At 50.1% G+C, this 23,163-nt stretch overlaps 12 protein-coding genes across 12 annotated transcripts; 7 read left to right on the top strand and 5 right to left on the bottom strand.

The window, feature by feature from the left end:
* Positions 1-985: 985 nt before the first annotated feature.
* BDZ99DRAFT_488568 (BRO1-domain-containing protein) lies at positions 986-4,062 on the bottom strand (the record flags this gene model as incomplete). The annotated part of the gene is made up of 8 exons (XM_033722912.1): positions 986-1,271; positions 1,320-1,722; positions 1,772-2,346; positions 2,408-2,657; positions 2,719-3,363; positions 3,411-3,465; positions 3,529-3,773; positions 4,005-4,062. 8 exons carry the CDS (start codon positions 4,060-4,062, stop codon positions 986-988), a joined length of 2,517 nt encoding a protein of 838 aa, XP_033576664.1.
* On the top strand, positions 4,006-5,165 carry BDZ99DRAFT_463474 (uncharacterized protein). Its single transcript, XM_033720089.1, has 3 exons — positions 4,006-4,487; positions 4,580-4,797; positions 4,879-5,165. The coding sequence occupies exons 1-2, from the start codon at positions 4,397-4,399 to the stop codon at positions 4,729-4,731; spliced, it is 243 nt and encodes an 80-aa protein (XP_033576665.1). The 5' UTR covers positions 4,006-4,396; the 3' UTR covers positions 4,732-4,797; positions 4,879-5,165.
* Positions 5,166-5,946: 781 nt separating this feature from the next.
* On the top strand, positions 5,947-7,310 carry BDZ99DRAFT_34358 (uncharacterized protein). Its single transcript, XM_033714404.1, has 2 exons — positions 5,947-6,422; positions 6,671-7,310. The coding sequence occupies exons 1-2, from the start codon at positions 6,078-6,080 to the stop codon at positions 7,085-7,087; spliced, it is 762 nt and encodes a 253-aa protein (XP_033576666.1). The 5' UTR covers positions 5,947-6,077; the 3' UTR covers positions 7,088-7,310.
* A 559-nt stretch (positions 7,311-7,869) lies between these two features.
* On the top strand, positions 7,870-9,002 carry BDZ99DRAFT_34628 (uncharacterized protein). Its single transcript, XM_033714438.1, has 7 exons — positions 7,870-7,919; positions 7,966-8,031; positions 8,092-8,187; positions 8,245-8,356; positions 8,410-8,484; positions 8,539-8,627; positions 8,678-9,002. Exons 1-7 carry the CDS (start codon positions 7,902-7,904, stop codon positions 8,792-8,794), a joined length of 573 nt encoding a protein of 190 aa, XP_033576667.1. The 5' UTR covers positions 7,870-7,901; the 3' UTR covers positions 8,795-9,002.
* Positions 9,003-9,557: 555 nt separating this feature from the next.
* BDZ99DRAFT_387971 (uncharacterized protein) lies at positions 9,558-11,580 on the bottom strand (the record flags this gene model as incomplete). The annotated part of the gene is made up of 8 exons (XM_033715547.1): positions 9,558-9,834; positions 9,882-10,068; positions 10,130-10,351; positions 10,401-10,577; positions 10,623-10,800; positions 10,851-11,056; positions 11,130-11,327; positions 11,397-11,580. Coding segments are annotated over 8 exons (1,629 nt in total), but the record flags the coding sequence as incomplete, so codon positions are not given.
* BDZ99DRAFT_34731 (uncharacterized protein) lies at positions 11,553-12,576 on the bottom strand. Its single transcript, XM_033714445.1, has 6 exons — positions 12,553-12,576; positions 12,091-12,504; positions 11,816-12,045; positions 11,755-11,757; positions 11,655-11,670; positions 11,553-11,604 (listed from the first exon to the last, which is right to left on the bottom strand). Coding segments are annotated over exons 2-5 (456 nt in total). The 5' UTR covers positions 12,313-12,504; positions 12,553-12,576; the 3' UTR covers positions 11,553-11,604; positions 11,655-11,669.
* Positions 12,577-12,957: 381 nt separating this feature from the next.
* BDZ99DRAFT_571474 (MSF1-domain-containing protein) lies at positions 12,958-14,209 on the top strand. The gene is made up of 2 exons (XM_033728095.1): positions 12,958-13,393; positions 13,453-14,209. Exons 1-2 carry the CDS (start codon positions 13,241-13,243, stop codon positions 13,885-13,887), a joined length of 588 nt encoding a protein of 195 aa, XP_033576670.1. The 5' UTR covers positions 12,958-13,240; the 3' UTR covers positions 13,888-14,209.
* A 2,570-nt stretch (positions 14,210-16,779) lies between these two features.
* On the top strand, positions 16,780-17,439 carry BDZ99DRAFT_463477 (uncharacterized protein). Its single transcript, XM_033720090.1, has one exon. It carries the CDS (start codon positions 16,788-16,790, stop codon positions 17,124-17,126), a length of 339 nt encoding a protein of 112 aa, XP_033576671.1. The 5' UTR covers positions 16,780-16,787; the 3' UTR covers positions 17,127-17,439.
* Positions 17,440-17,469: 30 nt separating this feature from the next.
* On the bottom strand, positions 17,470-18,403 carry BDZ99DRAFT_463478 (uncharacterized protein). Its single transcript, XM_033720091.1, has 2 exons — positions 18,162-18,403; positions 17,470-17,835 (listed from the first exon to the last, which is right to left on the bottom strand). Exons 1-2 carry the CDS (start codon positions 18,343-18,345, stop codon positions 17,540-17,542), a joined length of 480 nt encoding a protein of 159 aa, XP_033576672.1. The 5' UTR covers positions 18,346-18,403; the 3' UTR covers positions 17,470-17,539.
* A 915-nt stretch (positions 18,404-19,318) lies between these two features.
* Positions 19,319-20,182, bottom strand: BDZ99DRAFT_488570 (uncharacterized protein; the record flags this gene model as incomplete). The annotated part of the gene is made up of 1 exon (XM_033722913.1): positions 19,319-20,182. One exon carries the CDS (start codon positions 20,180-20,182, stop codon positions 19,319-19,321), a length of 864 nt encoding a protein of 287 aa, XP_033576673.1.
* Positions 20,183-21,125: 943 nt separating this feature from the next.
* On the top strand, positions 21,126-22,444 carry BDZ99DRAFT_444186 (vacuolar membrane PQ loop repeat protein). The gene is made up of 4 exons (XM_033717882.1): positions 21,126-21,255; positions 21,307-21,890; positions 21,942-22,050; positions 22,099-22,444. Exons 1-4 carry the CDS (start codon positions 21,145-21,147, stop codon positions 22,240-22,242), a joined length of 948 nt encoding a protein of 315 aa, XP_033576674.1. The 5' UTR covers positions 21,126-21,144; the 3' UTR covers positions 22,243-22,444.
* BDZ99DRAFT_34988 (uncharacterized protein) lies at positions 22,393-23,133 on the top strand. The gene has a single exon (XM_033714494.1). The coding sequence runs from the start codon at positions 22,543-22,545 to the stop codon at positions 23,065-23,067; it is 525 nt and encodes a 174-aa protein (XP_033576675.1). The 5' UTR covers positions 22,393-22,542; the 3' UTR covers positions 23,068-23,133.
* The last annotated feature ends 30 nt before the right edge of the window (positions 23,134-23,163 follow it).

Raw genomic sequence — 23,163 nt, forward strand, 5'->3', positions numbered from 1 at the left:
TCCAGCGCACCGCTTCCGCCCTGCGTTCCTGGTTCGCGGGACTGTCACTTCGTCCGTTGCGTCTCCCGAGTCGAGCCACAGTTAATAATAGCACCATGTGCCTGTCTGTGGCTCCACCGCGATCCTCCCGCCTGCTAGCGGGGAGTTCGTGTGGGATGTATGGACCTGTTAATCTATCTGTAAATGTGCGAGCTTGCAGCGCGCATTTGCAGACGAAGCCGTCAGAGGTAGCCCGACGGGCTTATAGACTATTCGAAATGCTGAGCTTCCATCCTATTCTGATTCCTCCAAGTGTATTGGCATTCCACCCAACGGTAGGTAAGTGTACACAGACGAATGAGAAATAATGGTGAGGTAATTGTCCGTCAACCGTTCTGGCCTAAAGAAACGTAGGAAATCCAGCTGGCGCCGCCTGAGGTAGCCTAGTAAGGTTAGTTAACAGTTGTGCAAAGTAGTTGGTTTCTCTCTCGTCCAGATTCGATAAAGGGCTTCCGACGGGTGAGCGTATATAGCCGCCGGGCCCGCCTGTAAGTCTTCCTTTCTGCCGCTGCTGTGAGCTTCCAAACAAATTCTGAGAAATCTGTTAACATCATCCAACGGATTGAGCTTGGACCATCAAATTCCATGACAGACGCCGCTGTCTGAGATGGCTTAGCGAGTTGACCGAGCGTATAAACTAGTAGAATCTGATCTTGTTCAGATTTCTGAAAGTGGTTCGAGGTACTTCAGACAGCGACGGCCAAGTGCACAGATCTCTGAAGATTCATTATATTAGTCTAATCCTGCGTCCAGCCCACGGCTTCGACGAGTGTTGGTTTTGAAATCGAATGTATGCCTGTATCGTATTTGAGTCAGTATCTAGGGGCATTTCATACAGCGGCGTACAATTATACAAGAGCAGCGGATGGTCAGGTACCTTCGCATTTGTACAAATATGCAATTCTCAGATTTGCCGCTCGTCTGGCCGCCTGACTAACATTTCCACTTATCCAAACTTTAAACCCTTTGCCGCATCCCACCGCCCATCTTGAGGAGGTCCTGCAGTAGGTCGCGATCCTGCTGGCGCAGCCGGTGCTCCTCCAAACCTGATACCAACCTCAGGCGTCCACATGCCAGTAGTAGGGCCGACGGCTCTGGTAGGCGTTGGGGCTGCTAACGGCTCTCCAGCGTGAACATTAGCGCCATACTGTGGATTCTGGCTTTCCGCATGCCGCTGTTGCTGTAACGAGTTCGTTTGGAGGTTCATAGACGACATAGCCGTTGCAATGTCACTAATATGATGTTAGAACCGCGACAATAAGGACTTGATGCTCACTTACTTCTCGAGTTGTGAAGCCTCCGCCTTCCTCTGGTACGCGAACGTCCGGCAATCGTCCCTGAACCTACTCACGATCTTGGCAAGGTCGTTGTAGAATTTCCTCCCAACATCGAGATTCGAGATGATCTCCTTGTACTTGAAAAACGAATTCTCCAAGCTCTGCAAAGCCTGTTCTCGCTGCTTCGTCGACTGATCGCCCTTCCGAGCTGTCACAAAAGCTGCGTTCGCCTCCTGAATCCGCTTGATGGCGTCTTGTTGCTCTCGCTGCTCGTCCTGAACCATCTCTTTATCCACGTTGTACATTTGCAGGCGCTTATCAAACAAGTCCTCAAACTGTACAGCCTCAATGCTCTGCATGGGGTATTCCTGCTCTAAGCGAGTGGTTTCGCGTTGTAAATCTGGATCTTGAAACTCGTTAGTTTTTGATGGGGTGAATGAGCATGATATACTCACTGATTTCATCCTGCTTTGCTTTCATTTTGAGAGCTTCGACCTTCCGTCTCCTCCTACTTTCCAGGCGGCTGAGCTCATTCAGGCAGCCCCTGAGCTTTCCAGCCTCCCGGTCCACGACTGTGTTAATCATAGGTTTTCGCCCACTAGGAACAAAATTCTCAAGGTCTCGATCCGGGCCGCTTAACAGTTGGATGTTACGCTCGTTTTCTCTTAGCTTCGTCTTGACAATGTTGTCGCTGTTTACGGCGGCCTTAAAATAGCCATCAATCTCGCCAATCTGAGCATACAGCTTTGGTGCAGCTGCTTCTGCAGTTAGCCGGTTCCAGCGATCAGTCCCGTACTTCCGCCGGACAGCGTCGTCTTCCGCAGCCTCCGTCCTCAGAATTTCGCAGCCTTCGTGATATATTGCCTGGTCGCTCTTCTTCAACTTCTTCGTGTCCTCTACAGAGCAATGGAGGCGATTTAGACCATCATGTTGTCTAATTTCTTCAGCGTGTGCAATGAGGCCTGGAGGAAGCCCTAGCGGCTTTTCAAGGGCTTGCAACGACCCAGGTAAGTTTAAGCTGTTCAAAACTCTAGAAGGCTCGTTAATTTCCTGCCATGGCAGAATGGTTGGGTAGTGTGAATGGATCTTACTCGTGAATCTTGTTTGTTAGACCCTCCAATTCGTTGATTATGGTATTATTGATGAGTCGATCTCTCCGCTCCTCGTAGATGCTAGCTGCCAAGTGAACTGAGTAGGGAACCAACTTGGAAAACAATGGACGACCCAAGGGACGGTTGTCTCCGAGCATAGAATTTGACTCGGAGATTTCCTTTGGCACTTTGGCGGACACCATGTTGGCGCGATCCAGGGTTTTTAACTCCGATTTTGGCGGCACAGGAACTAAATACCGCATGCGTTAGTCCTCCATAGGAATGTATTGAATAGGGGCAGACGTGTATACTCAAATAGATCATGTCATTGTCCTTTTCAGCCCGCTTCAAATCTTCGGTAACGCGATTCTTCAAGCCGTTCAAATCCGCCAATACGGCCTTGTTGATGTAGCGTTGTTCTTTCAAAGCCTCATTTACACACAACAGACTGTCCCGTAATCTCGCGACCTCTTCTCCGTACTTCCGCTTTTCTAGGCAATCGCAAGCAGCTCGATATTGCGCCGCCGCAGCGAAGTGGTGATGCTTGGCCGTCATGTGGTGTATCCACTCGCTACTTATTGCGTCCGATCCGATTCCAAAGTCCCCTGCTTCCGAATATAGATCCGATACCCTTGCGGCTAGTTTCGAAATAGAAGCATCCTTCAGGCCGTCCTTGACAGCCTTTTGCCAGAAGCATTCCTGAGCCTGTGCCAACAGTAGCTTTTCAATACTCTCTAGCGTCATTGTGTCCATATCATCGGGTGGTGGGGCCCGCATTTCGGGGATTGTGTCAGTTCGAAGGTAGGAGAGGACTCCGGCACCTAGGCAGAAATTGTTGGCAGCGGTCCTCAGGCCATCTGACGTGCTTCGATTGGATGCCATGGCGAGCTGAGAGTACAACGCAGCAAGGTTGTAGATGATGTTTGCCAACTCGAACCGGATATTGTTCTGGGATACTGTCCTTATATCAGCCTTGTCCGAGTAGTTGTGTGAGTGGCATTACTTGGGCGATTCGTGTTATATCCTAACGCCGGATACCACGAGAAGTCAACTCCTATCTATACCCACTTCTGTTAGTTGAATTGTACGTGAATAGAGAGCGATATCGGGGCATGTCTTACATCTATTGGGAATTTCCCTCCTATATAGACAATTTGGGCAGCGTATGTTTGGAGCTTTGGAATGTTGCTGGGATGGGCATCTTGCGCGTGTGCTGCTGTAGAGCGTAATTTATCGATCGCCTCCAAATCCTGCGTGAACATATCCGGGTGCTGGTCATATTTGGTCGAGATGTACTGCTTGATGGCTTCGGAGAGAGAAACAGTATGGGTCCGTCGAAACGGGAGGAAGAGGATGTTGCTGTAGCCTATTAGTAAAGAGCGCGCAGGATAGTGAAAGCAAACATACGAGGCCATATTCAACGAGCTCAAGTGTTGCGATGAGAAAATCTCTGGTGTTGTTTACTGCGGGCGTCAAAAAGCGACGCGGGGCTGGCAGTGACGTTAGTTGGCCTCGAGCCACAGGACAGGGTTGGTGAAAGTGGCGCAATGCTTCCAAGGTTGGTTACGACCTGAGGGCCAAATAGTGAATTCCATACACTTTGGTAGGAATATCCGGTGCCTCTCCGGATGAATGCTCGATTCGGACACGCCCATGTTGATTGCGATGCCAAACACACGTGAGGCCAACGCGAAACTGCAGTGAAGCTAGGTCCGGACGCCTTGCGTGCTCAGGCTCACGCATTTTGTCAGCTCCTGCGACAAAGCAGCGGCGGCAATAGTAATCGACGGAACTCAAAGTAGCACCGCAACGACCCTGCCCGAAACTGCCTCAAAGCCCCTTGCCCTGACCGCTCACCATCTACTTAAACCTCGACAGTCGCCTCCATCCTCTAGCAAAGACCCAAGCCAAGAAGTCAGATTCCCAACCCCACCTCGGATACCAACCCTTCTTTCCAAGCCAGCCCAACCTCTCCACCAAACCGCCACTATGTCCGCAGAACACAACTACAAGTTCGATGTCAAGATGACCTGCGGTGGCTGCTCCGGCGCCGTAACGCGAGTCTTGTCGAAGCTCGATGGTGAGTTGCTGCCAGTCAACCGTGGCGTAACGCCACCTTCCCATCTGCATCGGCTTTCCAAAGGATACAGTAAGACTGACTGCGTGTGCCAGGTGTCAAATCCTTTGATGTCTCCCTCGAGAAGCAGACCGCCGAGGTCGTTGCTGAAGAATCCCTCGACTACAATACCGTCCTCGAGAAGATCAAGAAGACCGGCAAGGAAGTTAGGTCTGGGGAGGCGGATGGAAAGACGATGGAGGTTTAAGAAGTGGAATAGGGCTTGCGTTATACCAGGAGTTTTGCGGCATTGCGGTGGGATGGATGTCGGCACGTATGTCTATCAGTTTGAGTAGAAGCATGGCTTTTACTGTGCTTCAATCCATGCCAACATTGAACTCGGTTCTTTTGCTAGCCATGAAAGTTGTTTTACGTCCACATCACGCCTACGATAGGAAACTCCCTGTGATGAGATATGAGCTCTTTCAGAGCTGTTTGTTGCTAACTACTATGCCTGAAGGTGGAGCTTCTAGTCTGAAACACGTGTGACTCGATAGACCCAGGAACACATGCTTGTCGCTCTTTGAAGTGCTTCAATCCACTTTCAAGGATCTGGATGGTTCATGCAGGAACCGTCTTGAAGAATGTAGATTCGTTGGGCCACCTCAGACGGTGCCGGGTGAGGCTGTACAAACTCTCAGGTCTTTACGATTCACTGCGGCACTGATGATAATCAACAAACTTTGCACGAGCATTGAAGCAAGTTTCTAGCTTTTCTCGAACTTCAGAGCACAGTGAATTGACAACATACCATAAATAGCCCATAGAAGCATTCCGTCACGGGCACCTCAGACCAACCGATATTCGCCGAAACCATTGACTCACCAACCCCATGACCACTCCTAGACCCCCAAAGAGATCCTTATTTCAACCCCCATGAGGGTCGCGTCCCTGGGCCACGGCAAGCGGCAAATGGCTTATCAGATGGAGTCATCCACGTCAAAGCTGTCTGCAGGGTTTCGCGTTCACTGAGCGCGAATGCCTCTCAAGCCACTCGACACGCAGAGAATACTGCTGCCTGAAGGCAGCCTCTCCAACGCGCGTACCCCAAGTACTGGCAACTTCGCAACTCTACCTCGAATAGCGATTTCAGCATACGCGCGACAGCTTACGAGTGGCTTTCGATGATGTGATGACGGCTTCGACGTGGCTGGTGAGGCTAGTTCGGCATCCCCGGTGCCTGTCAGGCTCAAACCAGCTCCACGAACCGCTCCGCTGCTACCACTCCTTCGGTTTTTGACTCGTATTCCGACGGAGAAGATAGATCCGCACGCGACGCTGTGGTAGCCCATTGTGCTTGTCAATCACTGTCCTCATGACGCGTAACTCAAGACGGACGAAAAGGGTAGGTCTGTTCCATGCTTTGCTCGGGCCCGGATGTCGATGGCCTTCGTGGTCTATATAAGTGATGACACGGTTGGCTCGTATTGAGGATATAGAAATGATACGAACTTCATCCTACCGAAGTCCCCTAATTCCAAGATCACATTCTCAATCAGTCCTTCCTTTGATATATATTTATTGCTAGTTTCCATTGAGTCCTCCGAATGGTCAATGTCTCCTACTCCAGGCACTCCATACACACATCTCCCCTCTCAGGCGGATCTCTTCTATCTTTGCACCACTTTCTCTCAATCCGACGATGCGCTGACCTTCGACGTGCCTCCACCATCAAACCCTTCTCTACGGCTGGGGGTTCTCCTTCTCGGCAGCGACGACATTCCGGCTTTGGACCTTGCATGTATAGACGTATTATCAACCCTCACGAAGAGACGACTCGAAGCACTAAGTGCACCGGGCCATATATTGGAGCTAGGAATTGATTTGGACATATGTTTCTTGAGCGAAGATGGTAGTGAAACGTTTACGTTGACCAACGGAATCCAGGTTACTGCAACAGTGAGTTGATTTAACCAATAACGCTGGCATCGTAGTCTCTCTACATACAAGCATCAATCCTACAGCAACTCTTTAGGAAGCGTTGGAGGGACAGATGCGCGGGTTGAGTCCAGTCCGGTTCCACAAGACTCGAGGGTGGCAAGGGGGTCTTTGAAACTGCCAGGGCTCCAATTCGAAGGTGTGCGACTACGATAGCCTTTCTGAGCCTCCGATCCTATATCACTGCAGAATCTGACCTAGATGGGTAGGAATCTCTAGACACCTGTCAGCAACTTGATATTCTCATGGTCCCGAGCGTTAGTCCCTACTTCACACCCTCTTCCTCGACAGCCATATCTTTAGACTCTTGCATTTCTGACCCTACGACGACGATCATGACCCTTTCCACCGGAATAATACCTCTACTTAACTCTTCCCCCACATTCATACACTCGCGAATCGCCGCCACATCTCCTTCCCGCCTCCTATCTCTCCGCCAGCACTTCCCGGAAACCCAATGGGAAGAGAGGCGGTGGGCCAACGATGGGCGACTGTGGAGCTGCAGCGGCGGCATGGCGGGGCCGCAAATGGTGGCAGTGTGGATGAGAGAGTACTTCTGGGATCGAGCAGATGCGGTGGAGTGGGTGTTGCAAGAGACGGGACTGCTAGGCGGAGGAAGAAGATAGGTGGGTTGAACTGCCAGGTGGTATGCGGTAACGAGGTTATGAGCCTTTGTATTTGTATTTGTACTTTGTATTATAGTGTACTATACCCCACTCTGGCACTTGGACGGGCCATGAGGCGTGGATGAGGGCTACGGCCCGGATGGGTTTGGAATTAGAAGGGATGGGAAGGGAATGTACTCAGCTGTAAATAACGGCATCACATTACTCCGATACAAGCTTGTGGAGAGTGTAAATTTCCTCATGCTGAACTGACATATCGTATTGTAGGATACGAAATGGCAATATGTGTACGCCATCTTACCACCGTCAGGGGTGCTTCAACACACTTGCAATACTTTGAACAGAAAGAAGTCTGTCATTATAAACGATGTGTAAACTGGCCAGGCGGCCTCAGACAGCGATAGAGGTGTACTGTACTTAGAGTTAGAATTGGAACCGAACTATTTCTAGCTTCCAATGAGTAAAGAGACCACTCTACGAACGAGAAACTTCCTCATTGATACTGGCCTTCTGCTTATCACGAGATTGTTATGCAAAGGAAGAATATGAGACAAAGTCGTGACTTGATAATCACAGCCTCGGATACGACTCTCGCACGAGCTATGATGGAAGACTTCTGGGTCTTCGGTAACGATGTGACGACTCCTGATAGGCTTGTAGAACGTCATGCGGAGGCACAGAGGTGTGGAGGCAAAGACCGTACAGCTCAGCTGACCTCGGACAAACGCCAAGCCGACCCGACCCGGTCAAAACGCCTAAGCCACACAAACCTCACCCGACCTGCCCCATCTAATTCATTACTAATTCATTGAAAATGTCATTCACAAACGAAGTAAGTCCTCTATTAGGCGTCAGAAAAGCTGTAGCTAATTGATTAGGACGCGTACAAAGAGTACGCTGCCCTGGAGGAGCGTCCTACCAATGTAGAGCCCTGGACCAAGAATGTAAGTTGAGAAGTGAAATAGAATGGATAATGTATTGCTAATGCATTGGTAATACATTAGAAAGACGGCGAGATCGAAATTGCTCCTGGAGAACTCTTCTGCCGCTTTAACATGGCTGAGAACGACTTCGATGAGGTTGAGCTCTGCCCGCGCAATGTAAGTTTGAATGATAATTGTTTCTAATACATTGCTAATCCATTATCAACGCATTAGACACGATACTCCCACAACGGCAACCTGCGCGCTCACGTCAAGATCCACAAGGTGAAGGTGGCTAGGGTTCGTCCGGGTACCTTGAGCATGATGGAGCTTCGCCAGGTGAATAGTAAGTGGGCTGGATAATGCATTAATAATGTATTGCTAATTTATTATTATTAGAGTTCTATAAGGATTTGATGGCCCGGTATAACCGCCCTTATAATCCTGAGGCGGAGGATGCGGTCGAGGTTCCTAGTAAGTAACGCCTTTCAACCTATTTAGAATCTATTGCTAATGCATTGGCCATAGCTACACCGGTCAAGGGCCCTCCTACTCCTGTTCCCAAGACTCGTCGTCCTAGGGTGCCTCTCATCAAGACTGGGAAGAACAAGGGCAGGGTAAGAAACAATCTAATATATTGCTAATACATTACTAATGCATTAATCAGGTCAATCTTACTCAGGCTCGGCTTCTCTCTGGAGTTGTTGGAAGGCGCTGCGCTGCTTGTGTTAAAGCCAAGCGAACTGGTAAGTTCTCAGGTTGTGAAGAAGCAGTTCTGTGTTGATTTGAAGAGGCATAAGGCCCGTATATATAGCCTATGAAAGGGGGGGGGGTACTCCCCTGTTCCCCCTTGTTACGGATATGGAAGGATGTAACGCCACTGACACGCTAGTAGTGGCAACCTGAGTTAAGTAGTAAGATATAATGTATTCCTAATGCATTACTAATAGATTATCAGTCTGCCCTGACCCTGGCGACGTCACTACCTGCACGGTCTGGGAAGCGTTCACCGACAAGTCGTCTTCAGAGGAGGACGAGGAGGACGAGGACGAGGAGGACGAGGAGGAGGAGGGGGAGGATTGATGGGTAGGAATGAATCGGCAATGAATTGACAATGCATGGTAGCTAGCCTGGTAGCTAGCTCGAACGGAATGAACATGTCCTCCAGCCAATATCTTCTAATGCATTTGAAACTAATTCTTAATGCATTGCCCCTTGCAGTTTTAGTCTTCTTTCCTGCAGGTCTAACTCAAGCTGATCGTTACGCAGCATAAGAGCTCTTGCCTCCTCCTCCATTATCTTTACTTCAACCTCCAGCCGCCGTCTTTCTAGACTATTGTCCTGTTCAGAACTTACAACTTGAGGTTGAGTGAGGTTATTCTGTGACGCTTGTCGAAGGAGGGGGGTGCCCATTCTAGTATGGTTAATGGATTGTAAATAGATTATAAATATATTAAGAATATACCTTCTTACGCCTCTCGCACTTCCGCCCCTTACACTTCCTCCTCTTACACTTTCTCTACCACGAGACCTAGATCTGACGCTTGCTACACCAGAAGATGTTGCCTCTGATAGAAAGTCAGGAAAGTCGTCGTCATCATCGTTACGTCGCCGCTTCTGCCTTGCCTGAAGTTCTCTTTCAAAGAGAGCCTCTTTAGGAATATATTAGTAATGCAGTGATAATGGATTAATGACAACTTACTCTCCCTACGATTTGCTTCCTCATATCTAGTCGTAAGAGCAGTCGATCGATATGTATGACCTATTCCATGCCACGTACGAACAGCCTCTTGTTGATAGTCTCGGCGGTCAAGAATCTCTCCGCTATAGTATGTTAGTAATGATTTTATAATGCATTAACAATATCTTACTAATGTATTGCACGCAATAGACTTAGGCGCCGCCCCATAGAGTCAGACTTGTAGTGAGTTTGCTCAGTTGCATTAGTATTTTTTCTTAACTTGTCCCAGATCTCTGGATCGACGTCAGAGCAATACTTATTGAGTCCACTAGCTATTATAGGGTGGCGTTTATGTCGTGCCCACCCTTGGACCTTGTCTGAGGCAGTTAGATCTTAATATATTAGCAATACATTAGGAATAGATATATAATGTATTACCGTTCATTAGGAGATCACAGAGAGTCATATACTCCTCTGCAGACTGGCAGTGTTGGAGCGATATCATTCGATGCCATAGAGATGTTGGTCGTCGAGTTCCTATACCAACTGCGCGCTCAACACCATGTTGAAAGTGAATTGTGCAGTAAACAACTGCATGCTTGACATGCCATTGCCAGTGGCGTCGCTGAGGATCTATCCCAGAGAGATAGCGGCCAAATCCTAATACATTACTAATGTATTATCAATATACTAGATTGTTAAAACGTACCTGGCATCTGCTTTGTATCCATATCCATTACCATAGCCCGGAAGCCACGGCCATGTATATGAAACCATAGAATTGGAACCTCAAAAAGCTTTGAAACAGTGTCAAAGAACATTGAAAACATCCTCTCATATAGAACAACAGATTCGCGGTTCACTAGCACTCGAGCAAGTGTAATTACTAACCCATTAGTAATGTATTAGGAATGCATTGCAAAGTATTTACCTTTTCCGTGTTCCTGTGAGAACGTTGTAAAGACTATCTCCTTCTCCTCAGAGTTATATAGTCGTTTAAAACCCATTTCGCACTCATAGGATTCAAGCTGCAGTAAGAGCTTTGCCTGTTGCTTAAAGAAGCAGAAAATAAGTATATTCGCGCCGTCATTATAGATTCGTTGAATATACTGCGTGGAGTAAGTAATAGATTATTAATGCATTAGGAATATATTCATACCGCGTCTGGATTCCCAAGGTGCCGAGTTTTAAACTCATGCTCTACTCCTGCAATATCCTGACCCTCAGGATAAGAAAGAAGCCTCTGCTTATAGATAAGAACAGAGACTTTATCCATATTAGCAAAGCTTTTATGAACATCGATCAAGGATTTTCCCTGGTGCTGTAGGCAGAATTCACGAAGAGCGGGATTTTTGAGTAGTCCATCTAATCAATTAGTCCATCTAATCAATTATAAATACATTAGTAATGCATTTAGAGTTAATTAGCGCGTACTTACTTGTTGTGAGAGCTGGATCATTGATCCGACTAATAACAGACATTAGTCCTGCTATTAGCTCTTGTGGTGTTCGCCTTCCTGGCGGTGGAGGGTGTGTATGGGTTCCATGGGAGGTAAATAGAATATACTCGCACTCTGTACGATCCTTTGGTACAAAGATGTTGAATACAACATTACAGGTAGCCTGAAGTAGGCGGCCTGCCCCCTGGTCGTGGTCAACACCTAAGGAATTAGCAATGTATTAATAATGTATTAGGAACATATTACCACAAAACTTTTTTCGTGATTGGTTTGTTTCTATAACAAAGCAGTCCTCATTCTTATCAGGCTCTAGACCCTGATTGTTGAAGCGCATTATTAAGAATGGAATTTCAGGCCAGAGGTTTGTTGGTACTATTTTAAAATAGTGACCATTATGGTGCTGGCCCGTATGATTGATGCAGGAAACATATCGAATAGGAACGTTTGATATGGTCTAGTGTAATGGATTAGCAATGCATTATAAATGCATTGTAATCTACATACCCGCTCTGGTGATTCTCTAAGGTAAGGTGTGCACGTAGCGTTAGAGACCGCTCGTTGACATGCATTTCCTTTCCGGAATATGTTTTTCTGGGCGAGATACCAGCTAAAATAGTGTAAGTATGGATAATATATTCCCAATGCATTGTGAATGCATTACAAACCTATTTGCTTGCTTTCGAAGTGTACTTGAGCCATGCTGCACACGTTGATTCTGTATCTTCTCCCAATCCTCAGGCTGCAGTGATGTATAGGTCATATCTCGAATAGATGGACTTAGGTATTCGCAGTATCGCACGCCTGTACATAGCCGATTTGACCTTATGCACTTGACGTTATTAAAGAGCTGATTCTTTGAAGGGCCCTTCCATGCGAGCTTGTGGCAAAATTGGACCTAATAGATTAGCAATGAATTATAAATACATTAGTAGACACGAACATTTTCAAACGACATCTTGTACTGCTTCTCGTCGAACCCAGTTGTTTGTACAAGATAAGCAACTCCATTATCGTCTGAGTCTGGGTATTCTGGAACTTCTGGAACGTAGTAAAGCTTCTTTACTGTTAAGACATGCTCACTACCTGGAGTAGATATAGGAATAATTCCATCCCTTGGTTCGCCGAGCGTCGAGAGCTGTACACGAATTAATAGTGTATTCATAATGGATTATCAATACATTATAGCAAACCAAGCTCTCCGTTTCCTCCTCCGTAGTAGACGAATCAGTTGGAGTTGATGCATCAACGTCAGTTGTAGCCGCTACGCTACGAAGAGTGTCAAGCTCATCCTCCCAGTGTGCAATAGGATCAATCCAGGGTTGCACAACCACTGGAGCCTCAAAAGGCCTTGTGTCTGTTCGCACTGTAAGTATTTAATGCATTGGCAATGCATTTGGAATACATTACCGTCCTCCATGCAGGAGTTGAACTAATGTATAGTTATAAAAATTTACGGGGGCGCATTGGCTTATAAGGACTCAGCCGACCTGCTGCAAACCTTGGCTGACGTGGCCCCACGTGAGTGGCTTGCCCAGTCAGGTTAGCCGAGGTGAAGTGCACAGGTTGGCTGAGCTGCAACCTGGGAGGCAAAGCAGGGTCGACGGGACGACACGGGTGACGGGAGGTGGGAACGTCAGAGGCGCGCTACGCTGAGTGCAGGGCGAACCAACGATCTGGCCCCTGAGATCTGCGGGTTTCGAGCAGCCCTGCGGTTGGCCGGCGAGGGCCGTCGGGCATGCACGGCGATTTCTGAAAATCCTGACGCTCCAGCCTTTGCGGACCGCCGCCACGCCGCCGCTCGCATGCCACAAAAGGAGGCGTGCCTGCTTCCCTTCACCCACGATCCCCGCATTCTGTCCACCAGACCCTGATACTCTCTTATTTCCTTAGGTCATTCCTTTCAACATCAAAGAGAAGTGGATTCGCACGTACGTGTGCCTCATTCACCGCTCATCGCCGGCCAATCACATCTCCCCGATATTACCTGCTCGGCTTTCCAGCCGCTGGCCCTAGCTTTTGCCGACCGCGCCTCCGAACTTTTTACGACTCTCCTTCACCGACAATTCCACACACATCTACACACATCCATAATGAAGGTCTTCGCGACAAGCACCGACTTCGACTACTCGTGGGAGGAGGTTTCGACCTCCAACTGGCGGAAATACGGGCCATGGAATGAAAAGACGCCGCATGTCATCGCCGTCGACACCCTCTCGCGGACGATAGATCCCGACACCGGCATCGTGAGTCCACCACAGTAACGTCCTCATCAGTGATGCATTGCTGACCTGCTCCCGTCTAGCTACGAACCGAACGCCTCATCACCTGCAAGCAGACGGCACCCAAGTGGGTAAACACACTGCTGGGTAGCAAGGACACTTCCCACGCCTACGAGACCTCCTACGTCGATCCGAAGGCGAAAAAGGTCACTATTTGCTCCATGAACATGACCTACTCGGATCTCCTGTCTGTACGAGAAACCGTCGTTTATCGGCCTGCATCCTCGAACCCCAGCGCGCGCACAACCATGGAACAGAACGCGAAAATAACGGCTTTCTGCGGCGGCTGGCAAAAGATAAAGAACAGCATCGAGCAATTCACGGTTGAGCGCTTCCAGCAGAACGCGGCGAAGGGCCGGGAAGGATTCGAGATGGTTTTGGAGATGAGTCGGAAGGTCTTTGCCGAGCAGCGGGAGTTGCGGATACTGCAAGAGGCAAAGACAGCTCTCGCTCCGTAGGCCACCGTTCAGGACACCGCTTCGACACCAACCACCCTCGATGTTTACACGACTTGCTCTCTTCAATCTCGCCTCTCCCGACGTCACTCCGACCTCTATACATACAGGCATCCACCCTCGATCCACCATCCGGGCCCTACTCTTTGAGACTCGTTACTGCGTTAAAGCGATTTTATTACCTCCGGTGGCGTCTTTGTTTCTGAATAAAAGCAATATACCGGGTTTTCCGTTCCCTGCATGGCTCATTTCAAGCCCCTCTCCCAGTTGGAGATCATAGACGGCGAGCTTTCGCATAAACATGATAAGATGCAGTATAGACGGTAGACACATGCTTTTAGACGTAGACTTAATCGAATCACCCTGAACACCTTCTTTTCCCATCTGTGCCGTGTAGACTGACTTACCGTTACTTGAAGTGCCTCGATAGGTTGTGCGAATGCGCTAGTACGTAAGCCATTTATTTGTGCCTCCGAGAATTCCTGATATAGAACAGACAAAGCTTACCTTTTCAGATGCTTCACAGGTTCCCAAGGGATGGAACCCACACTAGTGCCGCTTGGTGCTGTTCCAGACTCCCATTGGAATGTTTCAACCGTGGTTTTGGTTCCCTATTGCCACCATGGTACCGAATTCCATGAAGCGAGCTCGATCGGCCACCAATTTTTAGCAGCATTGTATAAATCAACTACACCAGGAGAGACCCGCTAAGAATCAGCTCGTCCTCGATCTATAGCATTGACTTTATGAATATCCTCCTGCAAGTATCTGCAGCGCAAGGGTTTGGATGGCAATCATCGCCATATGCCCAGTGCCATATGAGTCCTTGATACTCCCTCTGCCATCCATGGATGCTTATGACCGCTCTGACACACCATCCGCGGATGCTCATGGCTGATCTGATTCGTGATGCGCACCAAGGCATATATCATTTTAAATTTCCGCATTTTTTCCTCACCTACACTACAAACCCAACTTTCTCCCCAAGGAAACCGCTTCCTCGAACCTCTCAAGCTTAGAGCAAAAACGTGAGTACTCAGCGTAGCTTCCATGGATTGCAATACCCCAAGCACTAAGACTTCCACGGTTCCCACCACTAGCCGTCCCAAACCCGCTCAAAAGACTACGTCACCCAACAGCGACAGCGGCGACACTCTTCAGAAACCTACTAAGAGAGTTTCCTTCATCGACAGCCCTACCATTCACTACATCCCCCAGACCTACGTGTCTGTTGTCGACGAGGTCGACAAAAGAGGCGTGAGAAGTGGCCACTACCTCAAGCGCCCCTTGGAAGACGCCGAAGGACTTACGGAAAAGCCGAAGCGTGCGGCGTTGTCTTGTACGTCATTTTTGGTGCCCGCTGCTGGACCTCAATAGCTTGTTCGAAAACTTCTCAAAGCTTGTGGAGTAGAGAAGAGAAGAGAAGAGCGGGAGGCACTCAACATGTCTGCCAGAAGCGACTCAGAGAGTTCACAGGGGACCATCGAAGGGGACGAGAAGAGCAACAGCCACCCGAGAAACGATGCCCAGAGTCCAGAGATGATCGGGTGCCAGGAGGAAAGCAGCAGTCCCACGAGAAACGACTCTATCTCCTCGAGTGGACACTCGCCGGCTTCCAAGCGCAAACGCGATGATGAGCAAGACTTTGCAGAGGGGACGATTAGAGGGGGCGAGGAAAGCAACAGCTGCCCGGGAAACTATGCTCAAAATTCAGACGCGATCGGATGCCAGGAGGAGAGCAGCGGCCGAACAAAAAGGCTTCAGCCAGCCAGAGAAAAGCTCAACATCTACCCGGCCAACTTCTCACAAAGCTCGACGGAAACAAAGGCCGTGCAAGATGAGAGAGGGTCAACAATGTCCACTAGTCCTTTCGAGAATAACGACAGTTCACCGGATAACAAGGCAACAAGCTTCTATGAAAGCGATCTAGTTCACTCTCCTAGACATTACAAACAATATCCTCTCACTATCCACCAACCTCCAAATCAAACAACGACCTCGCACAACCCCTACCACAACATCGACCAGATGGCCTCACCCGTGGAGCACGCAATCGACGATTCACCAGTTGAACATTTACCATGGAAGTATGCCCAACTGGGCAAAGCAGTCGTTTGGTCGAACGAAGTTCAAACGGTGGATGCCTTCAACGGCTGGCTGAATGACTCCATCATTTATTTCTTCCAAGAGTTCATTTATTCGAACTTCCCTCACCTCGCTCGCGGCTCCGTCTACATGATGTCGCCGTGTACGGCGGCATGCTACCGCCAATAATTCCTCAATCATTGCCACTCTAATGAGGAGCTGACCGAGACATTCACCACGCTGGCCGGAGCGTCCACAGAGCTCAATTGTCGATGGATTGTTGTGCCTTTCTCAAACGGCGACGGCTTCTCAGACGATGGTACTCATTGGGCACTTCTTGTCTTTGACATGGAGGGCGAGCGAGGTGTTGCCTATTACTGCGATAGTTTGGACGGCGCAAACTACATACCGGCAGAGATTTTGGTAAATATGATGAAGTACCTGACAGGCAAGAAAATAGAAGGTGTACCAATGAAGACGCCGCAGCAGGATAAATGTTACGACTGCGGGGTGTATGTTTGTTGGATCACTGAGAAGTTGGTTCACAACTACATAGCCTATGGGGATCATCTTGGGGAGCGGTCGCTGGAACCTTTCGAGAGTGAGATCAACCCAGAAGAGTTTCGGAGATATATTCTGAGGTTGATGGCGAGATACCCAGCTCTCATCAGGTAAGAGACTTCCTGACCGTGACTGTGAAAGTAAGACGCTAATTCATAGATAGCCCGCAGCCATCTCAAACGTCATCCTCACCCGACCACGAGGGTGATGAACAGCTACAGACCGGCGAGGAACCGGAGGCGAATGAACAGCTGCAAATGCATAAGCCGGAAAGAAGCGATCAGTCACAGATGGACGAGGAGCAATACAAAGCTGAAACCTCCCACACCGTCGAGCAGCCTCAGATGGACGAGGAGTCACTGTCGGACGTGGAGCTTCTTTCAGACGAGGAGCCTTTCGTAGACGAGGCTTCTATATCAGACGAGCAGCTACTGTCAGACGAGGATTCACTGCCAGAAAACATCTCACTCCCAGACGACGACCCACTGCCCAACGACGACCCACTGTCGCACGAGCAGTCACCGCCATACGAGCAGCCACTGCCATACAAGGAGCTTCGCGCAGTCTATACCATCGCACTAAGCTTAGTAGGATGAGCTGGCAATAGCGATTCTTTCTGTCCTACTGCGGACTCGGCGTTAAAGCTTCGTCGGGGCTTTCTTATCCAACGGCCTGACATAGAATCAACTTTTCGTGAGCGTCCTTTTTCCAATGTAGGACTCCCATCCGAGTCTGAGATGTATTCTCCACGCCTCCAGCCGTTCATATTCGGCACCTTCAGTCGGCCATCTTGACTGGTCAGACCACTGCTCTTCAAACCCTTTACACCCTGTTCACCACCATAGCTTCATTCCACATTTCCTTTTAAGCTTCCAATACACTCCATTACCCTCATCCCAATTAATCTCCAACCCCCAACCCCCCATCCCACGTCCCCCTTTACGCATCACAAATAAGATCGAAATCCGGAAACTGCGGATCCGGCCCAAGATTCGTAGTCCGCACCGCCTCAAAACTCTGCGTCTGGGCGCTCGCCTGCGCCGCTTCGCACTGCGCTATACACCGGCATCAGCATCCCACACCTCATCCAAGTCAGCTCAACAAGGGAACAAAGACACAAAGGAAAGCCCCTCTCCAACTCACTCCTCTGGCTATTACAGTCGTTTACAGAAAACGGCCCTTTATCCTTCGCATCGTTGGCCGCCTCGCTGCACGTATTCGCCTGGTTATCGCACGTCCGCTGCGCCGCGGATTTGAAGTCTGTGAAGGTATCGCCATCGACTTCGAACGGGCGCTTCGGGTCGCCTGGTGGAGAAAATTAGCCTAACCCAACCTAGCCTAGCAATGGAGCCCTTCTCTCCCACTGTCTTGCCAGGTTTGCGCATAGGGCTCATAGGCTGTTTGAGTCGCTACAATCCCTGGTATGCGTACACCGTCTTGCCGCGGCGTGAGGGGCTTCGACGCGTTTTCGGAAAGCTGAGCGAGAGGGAGATTGATTGTTTTGGAGAGGGCGAGATGTCGTTGGGCTGCCTCAGACAACGGTAACATGGGAAGGGCTCCGGAAAGTGGCACTGCCAGTGACAAAGAGTGTACGTAGAGCTAGGGCGAGATATTGCGAGATAAGCGCTTACCGGAATTCGAGATCGCAGGTGCCGCGCCACCGAGCGAGCCGTTGAAAGTCTGCAGGTTCGAGACTTGGCGTGAGAAGAGGGTGTGGTGGGGGATGAGGTGGATTTCGGCGTCGGGGACGAGGATGGTGGGGGAGAAAGCAGATGTAAGCGTGAAGAAGGAGAGTGCTAGTAATGAGTAATGCATCTTGATGTAAGGGTTGAAGGAGCACTGTGGATGATGGTGTTGAAGTTGATAGAGTCGAAATATTGATGAGGTCAAGGCGCAACCGTGGCGGCCGCCCATCTTACCTATATCAACTCGCACACCTCTTATTAAACTCAAGACAGTTTCGCCTTACAATAATGCCTTGGCTGTCGTTCGAACAGTTCAGCTCGAGGTGCGGCGCGTCGCACATCCTAAAGCGGTAATAGGCGCTGGGGGATGCGACGGATGCGAAACGAGAGCAGGCCCCTGACGTGCTCCGTTGAACAAAATTGGATACACGCCTGGGCTTGTGTACACTAGCTTAGCACCGCTCGAGGTCCTCTGATACCTTATCAAAGACTGGAAAACGATCATTTCGACAAGCCTGATAGCTCTCTGGGCCACCCCAAACGTTGCTGGACGCGAACGTCATTAGCTGAGAACGTTGACGTAGCAGGCAAGATTATCGTGATCTCATGGATTAAAACCTGTATTTCTCTCCGAACGAAGCTAACAAAAGAACGACAAGAAGACAGTCCTACGGAACGACTTTTGAGCTATATAAGAAGAGACGATTGGTCGCAATAACCAGCGTGTAGACACTCGATTATGCGCTGACGTCCTCCAATTACAAGTGTTATATATACTGTGTAAAAGATATAAGGAGCTTCTACAACTGCCCTCTTCTTACTGAAAGGTGGAACTCAAAGACAGAGTACAATCTCAACAGCAAAGCCAATTGAGATAATTTCGATTTAGAGCAAGCTGGCTATCCGCGCTAACAAATGCTCATCAATCAAGCCGTATAACGCCCCCGGAAGGAGAGCGACTTTGGCTAGCAACCTTGCTGCTATGCTCTTCCACCCAAAAATCCCACATGTGGGAGAGAATCAACGCTAGGAGAGTAAACGCAAAAAAAAAAAGGGGGACAATGGGGGTGTCATGGTTCGTCATTAACGGTGGTGTCGACAGTTTAGAAGTTGGCTGCGGCGTTGGGGCGTCCGCCAGGGTTGTGATACTGCTCGAGGTTGGTCTGGAATGGAGTGTTGGCGGCACCACTGTTGGGCTTCTCGCCGACGGCAGAGCCAGTGCCCATCATCAGGTCGTTATTGTCGTCGTCGCTGAAGCGCTTCTTGCGGCCCCAGACGCGCCAGGCGACGAGGGCAAGACCGCCGAGCACGATGGCTCCACCAACGCCTCCGACCACGCCACCGATGATGCTCTTGGTTTTGCTGCTCATGCCACTGCTACCACTGCTGTTGCCAGAGCTGTTAGGAGCGGCAGTAGAGGTTGCAAAGCCGGTGGTTTTGGCGACGGTGCGACTAGCGGTTTGGGTTTCGACCAAGGTGGAGCTGCCGCTAACGGTCGTGACGACGGTGACGAACTGTTCGACAGATGTTTGAACGAGAGCAGACGTATAGACCGATGGGGTTGCGGATGACTTAGTTGTCTTTGGAGCGGCGGTGCTAGAGGCGGTCTTGGTGGATACACCAGCAGCGGGAGTAGACGAGCCATCGTCGGATGAGGCAGCTGACGACGCGGCCGAAGATGGCTCTGGGGTTGCAGACGTAGCGGGGGCAGACGTCACGGCTGCGCTCGAGGGCGTTGGAGTGTCCGATGGGGTGTCCGATGGGGTGTCCGCCGGTGTGCTTGATGGAACTGGGGTCGCGCTGGTGGCGGCGGCGGCGGAGGAGGGTGTGGGAGTCGCAGAAGTAGCGCCAGTACCGACGGCATTTTGCCTCTTGTCGTAGTGCATGTATGCGGCGATGCCATCGAGGTCGAGTGCGGAGGTCAAGGCCAGGATGGCGAGGACGGTGAGCAGAACCCACGACTTCATTTCAGCGACGGCGATGGTGAGGGCGATGGATAACGAGAGGAGATGCAGAGAGTATTGATGAAGGGACTCTCGGAGTGCTGCGTCAGCTGTTTCAGGCAATCCTGGAGGAAGGGCGCTGGTAAGGGGTGAAGGGGGACGTGTACGCGAGGGTTAATGGGGGGACGTGGAAGTGGTTAAAAAGGCAACGAGGGAGAATCGAATGGACGTGAATGAGAAAGCAGCGAGTGTGGGAGCATCGGCGGGCTCGGGTGGTGTGGGCGGTGGTGACTGAGCAGCGAAAGGGTTTTGTCGTCAGGCCAGGGTGTGGCCGCTACGTGCAACGCGCAGCAAGCCCGTCACGAGACGCCCGAAATAGACACAGAAACAGTACGCCCTAGCCCGATCGGCCACTGCTGTTGTGATGCAACCTCGGTGCCTGTGCACCAGGAGAACACCGTCTGGGGTGGCTCAGAGAAGTTCCACGCTTGCCAAACTGCAGCTTTGCAGGTTTATGCAATGTGCTCGACGATCTCAAGCAGTGCCAGGCGAATGTACACAACTCCCTAGCTGGTGTTCGAAAGGAGCTCGAAGAGATTGCGTTCCCTAGGATATGAGGTCTGCAAAGGACTCGTGAACTGTCACTGTGCCCTTCTTTGGACGCGCTTTGTGCTATCAGCAATTGTATCCCAACCGCTGAAGAGTGCAGGACCTCCAGCCTCAGCCATTCAGCGCCTTTTGATGCTTGAAACCTCCCACCACTCGCGTTTCACGGCTCGTCCACTCACAGCCCACCCCTTTCAAGCATTTTCGGGCCCACTGCAGTTTTTGACAGCCCCGGTGGCGCGCCAAACTCGATCGGTCCCATCTCCACAAGCCGGCGCGCGGTACGTCATCGGCCCATCGCGAACAAACGACGACGCTCGTGCAGACTTCTCTGTCTCGCTTTTCGCGCCAATCCCGCTACCCTCCCCCTCAACTCCACCATGTCCCTAAGCGGTGCCCCAGCACTCGCAGCGATGCTGCATCTGTCGGCCCACGAGGCCCTTTCCGGCGTCTTCGGCTCCGTCTCATTGGCCTCGTGGATCTTCCTCTTGGTGCATTACCTAACTGAACTTCCCCTCATGCTCCCGCTAACCCGCAAATAGGTCCCGCAATTGATCGAGAACTATAAGCAGGGCTCCGCCGATGGCATATCGCTTGCCTTTTTGGCCGTCTGGTTCATTGGCGACATCACCAACCTCGTTGGAGCTCTGTGGGCTGGTCTCGTGCCCACTGTTACTGCCCTTGCTGTCTATTTCTGCTTCGCGGATCTGATCTTGATCAGCCAGTGTCTATACTACAACTTCATAAACTCGCGGAAGACGAGAAGGCCATCCGCCAGGTCGACCCAGACAATGGATAGCGCGGAGCAGCCTCTGCTAGGGCGGCGCGACAGCAATATCGGACTTCCCGGTTCCCACAGGAGACGCTCGTCTGCGAGGAGCCACAGAGAAAGCATCAACAGGACCGATTCACTTGCGTCCATCGTGGAAGAGGAGACTGGTGGTCGGGAATGGATCAAGAATTCTTTGAGCATACTCGGAGTGGTGGCCGTTGGTACAGCCGGCTGGGCAATTGCATGGAAGACTGGAATCTGGAAACCTACACCTCTAAGCGATGACGCTGGGACTACTGAAGTAGCACTGGGGGCTCAGATCTTGGGCTATGCTAGTGCTGTATGCTACCTAGGGTATGTCTGTAACTTCATCCATGGATACACAGCCATGCTCACATGCCATAGCGCCCGAATTCCTCAGATCATCAAAAACCAGCGGGAGAAGTCCTGCGAGGGTCTCTCTCTGCTCTTCTTCATCCTCTCCCTCCTTGGTAACGCCACGTACGGTGCAGGAGTAAGACATCACCTCAAGCCTCAAATAATGCCATACTTACATACATAGATCATCTTCCACTCTGTCGAGAGGGATTACTTCCTCACCAACCTCCCCTGGCTCATTGGCTCCCTCGGAACCATGGTCGAAGACGCAACAATCTTCGTTCAATTCCGCATGTACGGCGACAACTCCCCGTCCGCCGTTGTATAAACAAACTGTAATCACGGGCGATATGTAAAGGATGTATATCTACATAATCTTCGATACCCTGACAGCGCATATGGGTTGTTATTGATGGTATTTGGCGTTTATAGGTAGCGAAAACGTCTAGGCTTGGACTGAAAATTCTGCAGAATAGAACTCGTATCTTTGTCACTCATGTGGTCATCTTGGTAAAGGTGTACAGTGCCTCGTTATAGATATCCGTACACTTTTATCCCACTGTTTATAGGGCTCCAACATACTAATAGAAACCGGGGGCAGCGGATATACTTCCAATTTTCATACACTATGCTGATGCTGTCTGGGGTAGCCTTACGAGTTTACCAGTTGTCCAAAATGCTGAACTGCTCTTTAATTCAGGGTACTAAAAACACCATGAGGCTCCTCATACAGCGCCAAACGAGTGTACAGACATCTATGAGGAGCCATTGTATGTCATGGGGTAAGCAGAATTGCAAGCCTGGCCGGTCAACAGCGCCAGGAAATACTTCTTATCTCTTGTTGGAAGACATGGCTTTGACAAGTAGGAGGTATGTGATCATACCGTGTACGTTGCGTGCGATCGCATCTTGGGGCCTAGACTATGGGGTTCATACCTCGCCGGGGGTTCGAATCTCGGTCGACCTTTTTTTCTTCTTGCTTCCTCTCTATCGTATCACTTCATATGTGACCACCCCCACCCCGAATTGCACTATCTACCTCATTCATTACGCCAAGTCACGATACTCTGAATTCTATCGTCTACAAAACCTTCTGCGACCCTTGCATCTTCCAGCAACAGGACGGACTAGTCGGACTTGCCTTTGTCCATAGGTGGTTAAGGCTATCAAATGTGTATGCGAGAGACAAGAATTATGATGGTAAACGGCAACGCTAACAGAAGAGGAATATAATTATTAAGGATTCAAA

This window comes from Mytilinidion resinicola (assembly GCF_010093595.1).
Source record: "Mytilinidion resinicola strain CBS 304.34 unplaced genomic scaffold BDZ99scaffold_10, whole genome shotgun sequence".
In the NCBI taxonomy this organism is placed as follows: domain Eukaryota; kingdom Fungi; phylum Ascomycota; class Dothideomycetes; order Mytilinidiales; family Mytilinidiaceae; genus Mytilinidion; species Mytilinidion resinicola.

Coding starts and splice junctions, on each gene's coding strand:
- BDZ99DRAFT_463474 (XM_033720089.1), top strand. CDS start 4,397: ATGTCCGCAGAACACAACTACAAGTTCGATGTCAAGATGACCTGCGGT. Junction 4,488..4,579: donor AGTCTTGTCGAAGCTCGATG/GTGAGTTGCTGC, acceptor TGCGTGTGCCAG/GTGTCAAATCCTTTGATGTC.
- BDZ99DRAFT_34358 (XM_033714404.1), top strand. CDS start 6,078: ATGTCTCCTACTCCAGGCACTCCATACACACATCTCCCCTCTCAGGCG. Junction 6,423..6,670: donor GAATCCAGGTTACTGCAACA/GTGAGTTGATTT, acceptor CTAGATGGGTAG/GAATCTCTAGACACCTGTCA.
- BDZ99DRAFT_34628 (XM_033714438.1), top strand. Junction 8,032..8,091: donor TAGAGCCCTGGACCAAGAAT/GTAAGTTGAGAA, acceptor GTAATACATTAG/AAAGACGGCGAGATCGAAAT. Junction 8,188..8,244: donor TTGAGCTCTGCCCGCGCAAT/GTAAGTTTGAAT, acceptor TCAACGCATTAG/ACACGATACTCCCACAACGG.
- BDZ99DRAFT_34731 (XM_033714445.1), bottom strand. CDS start 12,312: ATGAATACACTATTAATTCGTGTACAGCTCTCGACGCTCGGCGAACCA. Junction 12,046..12,090: donor ACAAGATGTCGTTTGAAAAT/GTTCGTGTCTAC, acceptor CTAATCTATTAG/GTCCAATTTTGCCACAAGCT.
- BDZ99DRAFT_571474 (XM_033728095.1), top strand. CDS start 13,241: ATGAAGGTCTTCGCGACAAGCACCGACTTCGACTACTCGTGGGAGGAG. Junction 13,394..13,452: donor TAGATCCCGACACCGGCATC/GTGAGTCCACCA, acceptor GCTCCCGTCTAG/CTACGAACCGAACGCCTCAT.
- BDZ99DRAFT_463477 (XM_033720090.1), top strand. CDS start 16,788: ATGCATAAGCCGGAAAGAAGCGATCAGTCACAGATGGACGAGGAGCAA.
- BDZ99DRAFT_463478 (XM_033720091.1), bottom strand. CDS start 18,345: ATGCATTACTCATTACTAGCACTCTCCTTCTTCACGCTTACATCTGCT. Junction 17,836..18,161: donor ACCTGCGATCTCGAATTCCG/GTAAGCGCTTAT, acceptor TTTCTCCACCAG/GCGACCCGAAGCGCCCGTTC.
- BDZ99DRAFT_444186 (XM_033717882.1), top strand. CDS start 21,145: ATGTCCCTAAGCGGTGCCCCAGCACTCGCAGCGATGCTGCATCTGTCG. Junction 21,891..21,941: donor AGTGCTGTATGCTACCTAGG/GTATGTCTGTAA, acceptor CACATGCCATAG/CGCCCGAATTCCTCAGATCA. Junction 22,051..22,098: donor ACGCCACGTACGGTGCAGGA/GTAAGACATCAC, acceptor TTACATACATAG/ATCATCTTCCACTCTGTCGA.
- BDZ99DRAFT_34988 (XM_033714494.1), top strand. CDS start 22,543: ATGCTGATGCTGTCTGGGGTAGCCTTACGAGTTTACCAGTTGTCCAAA.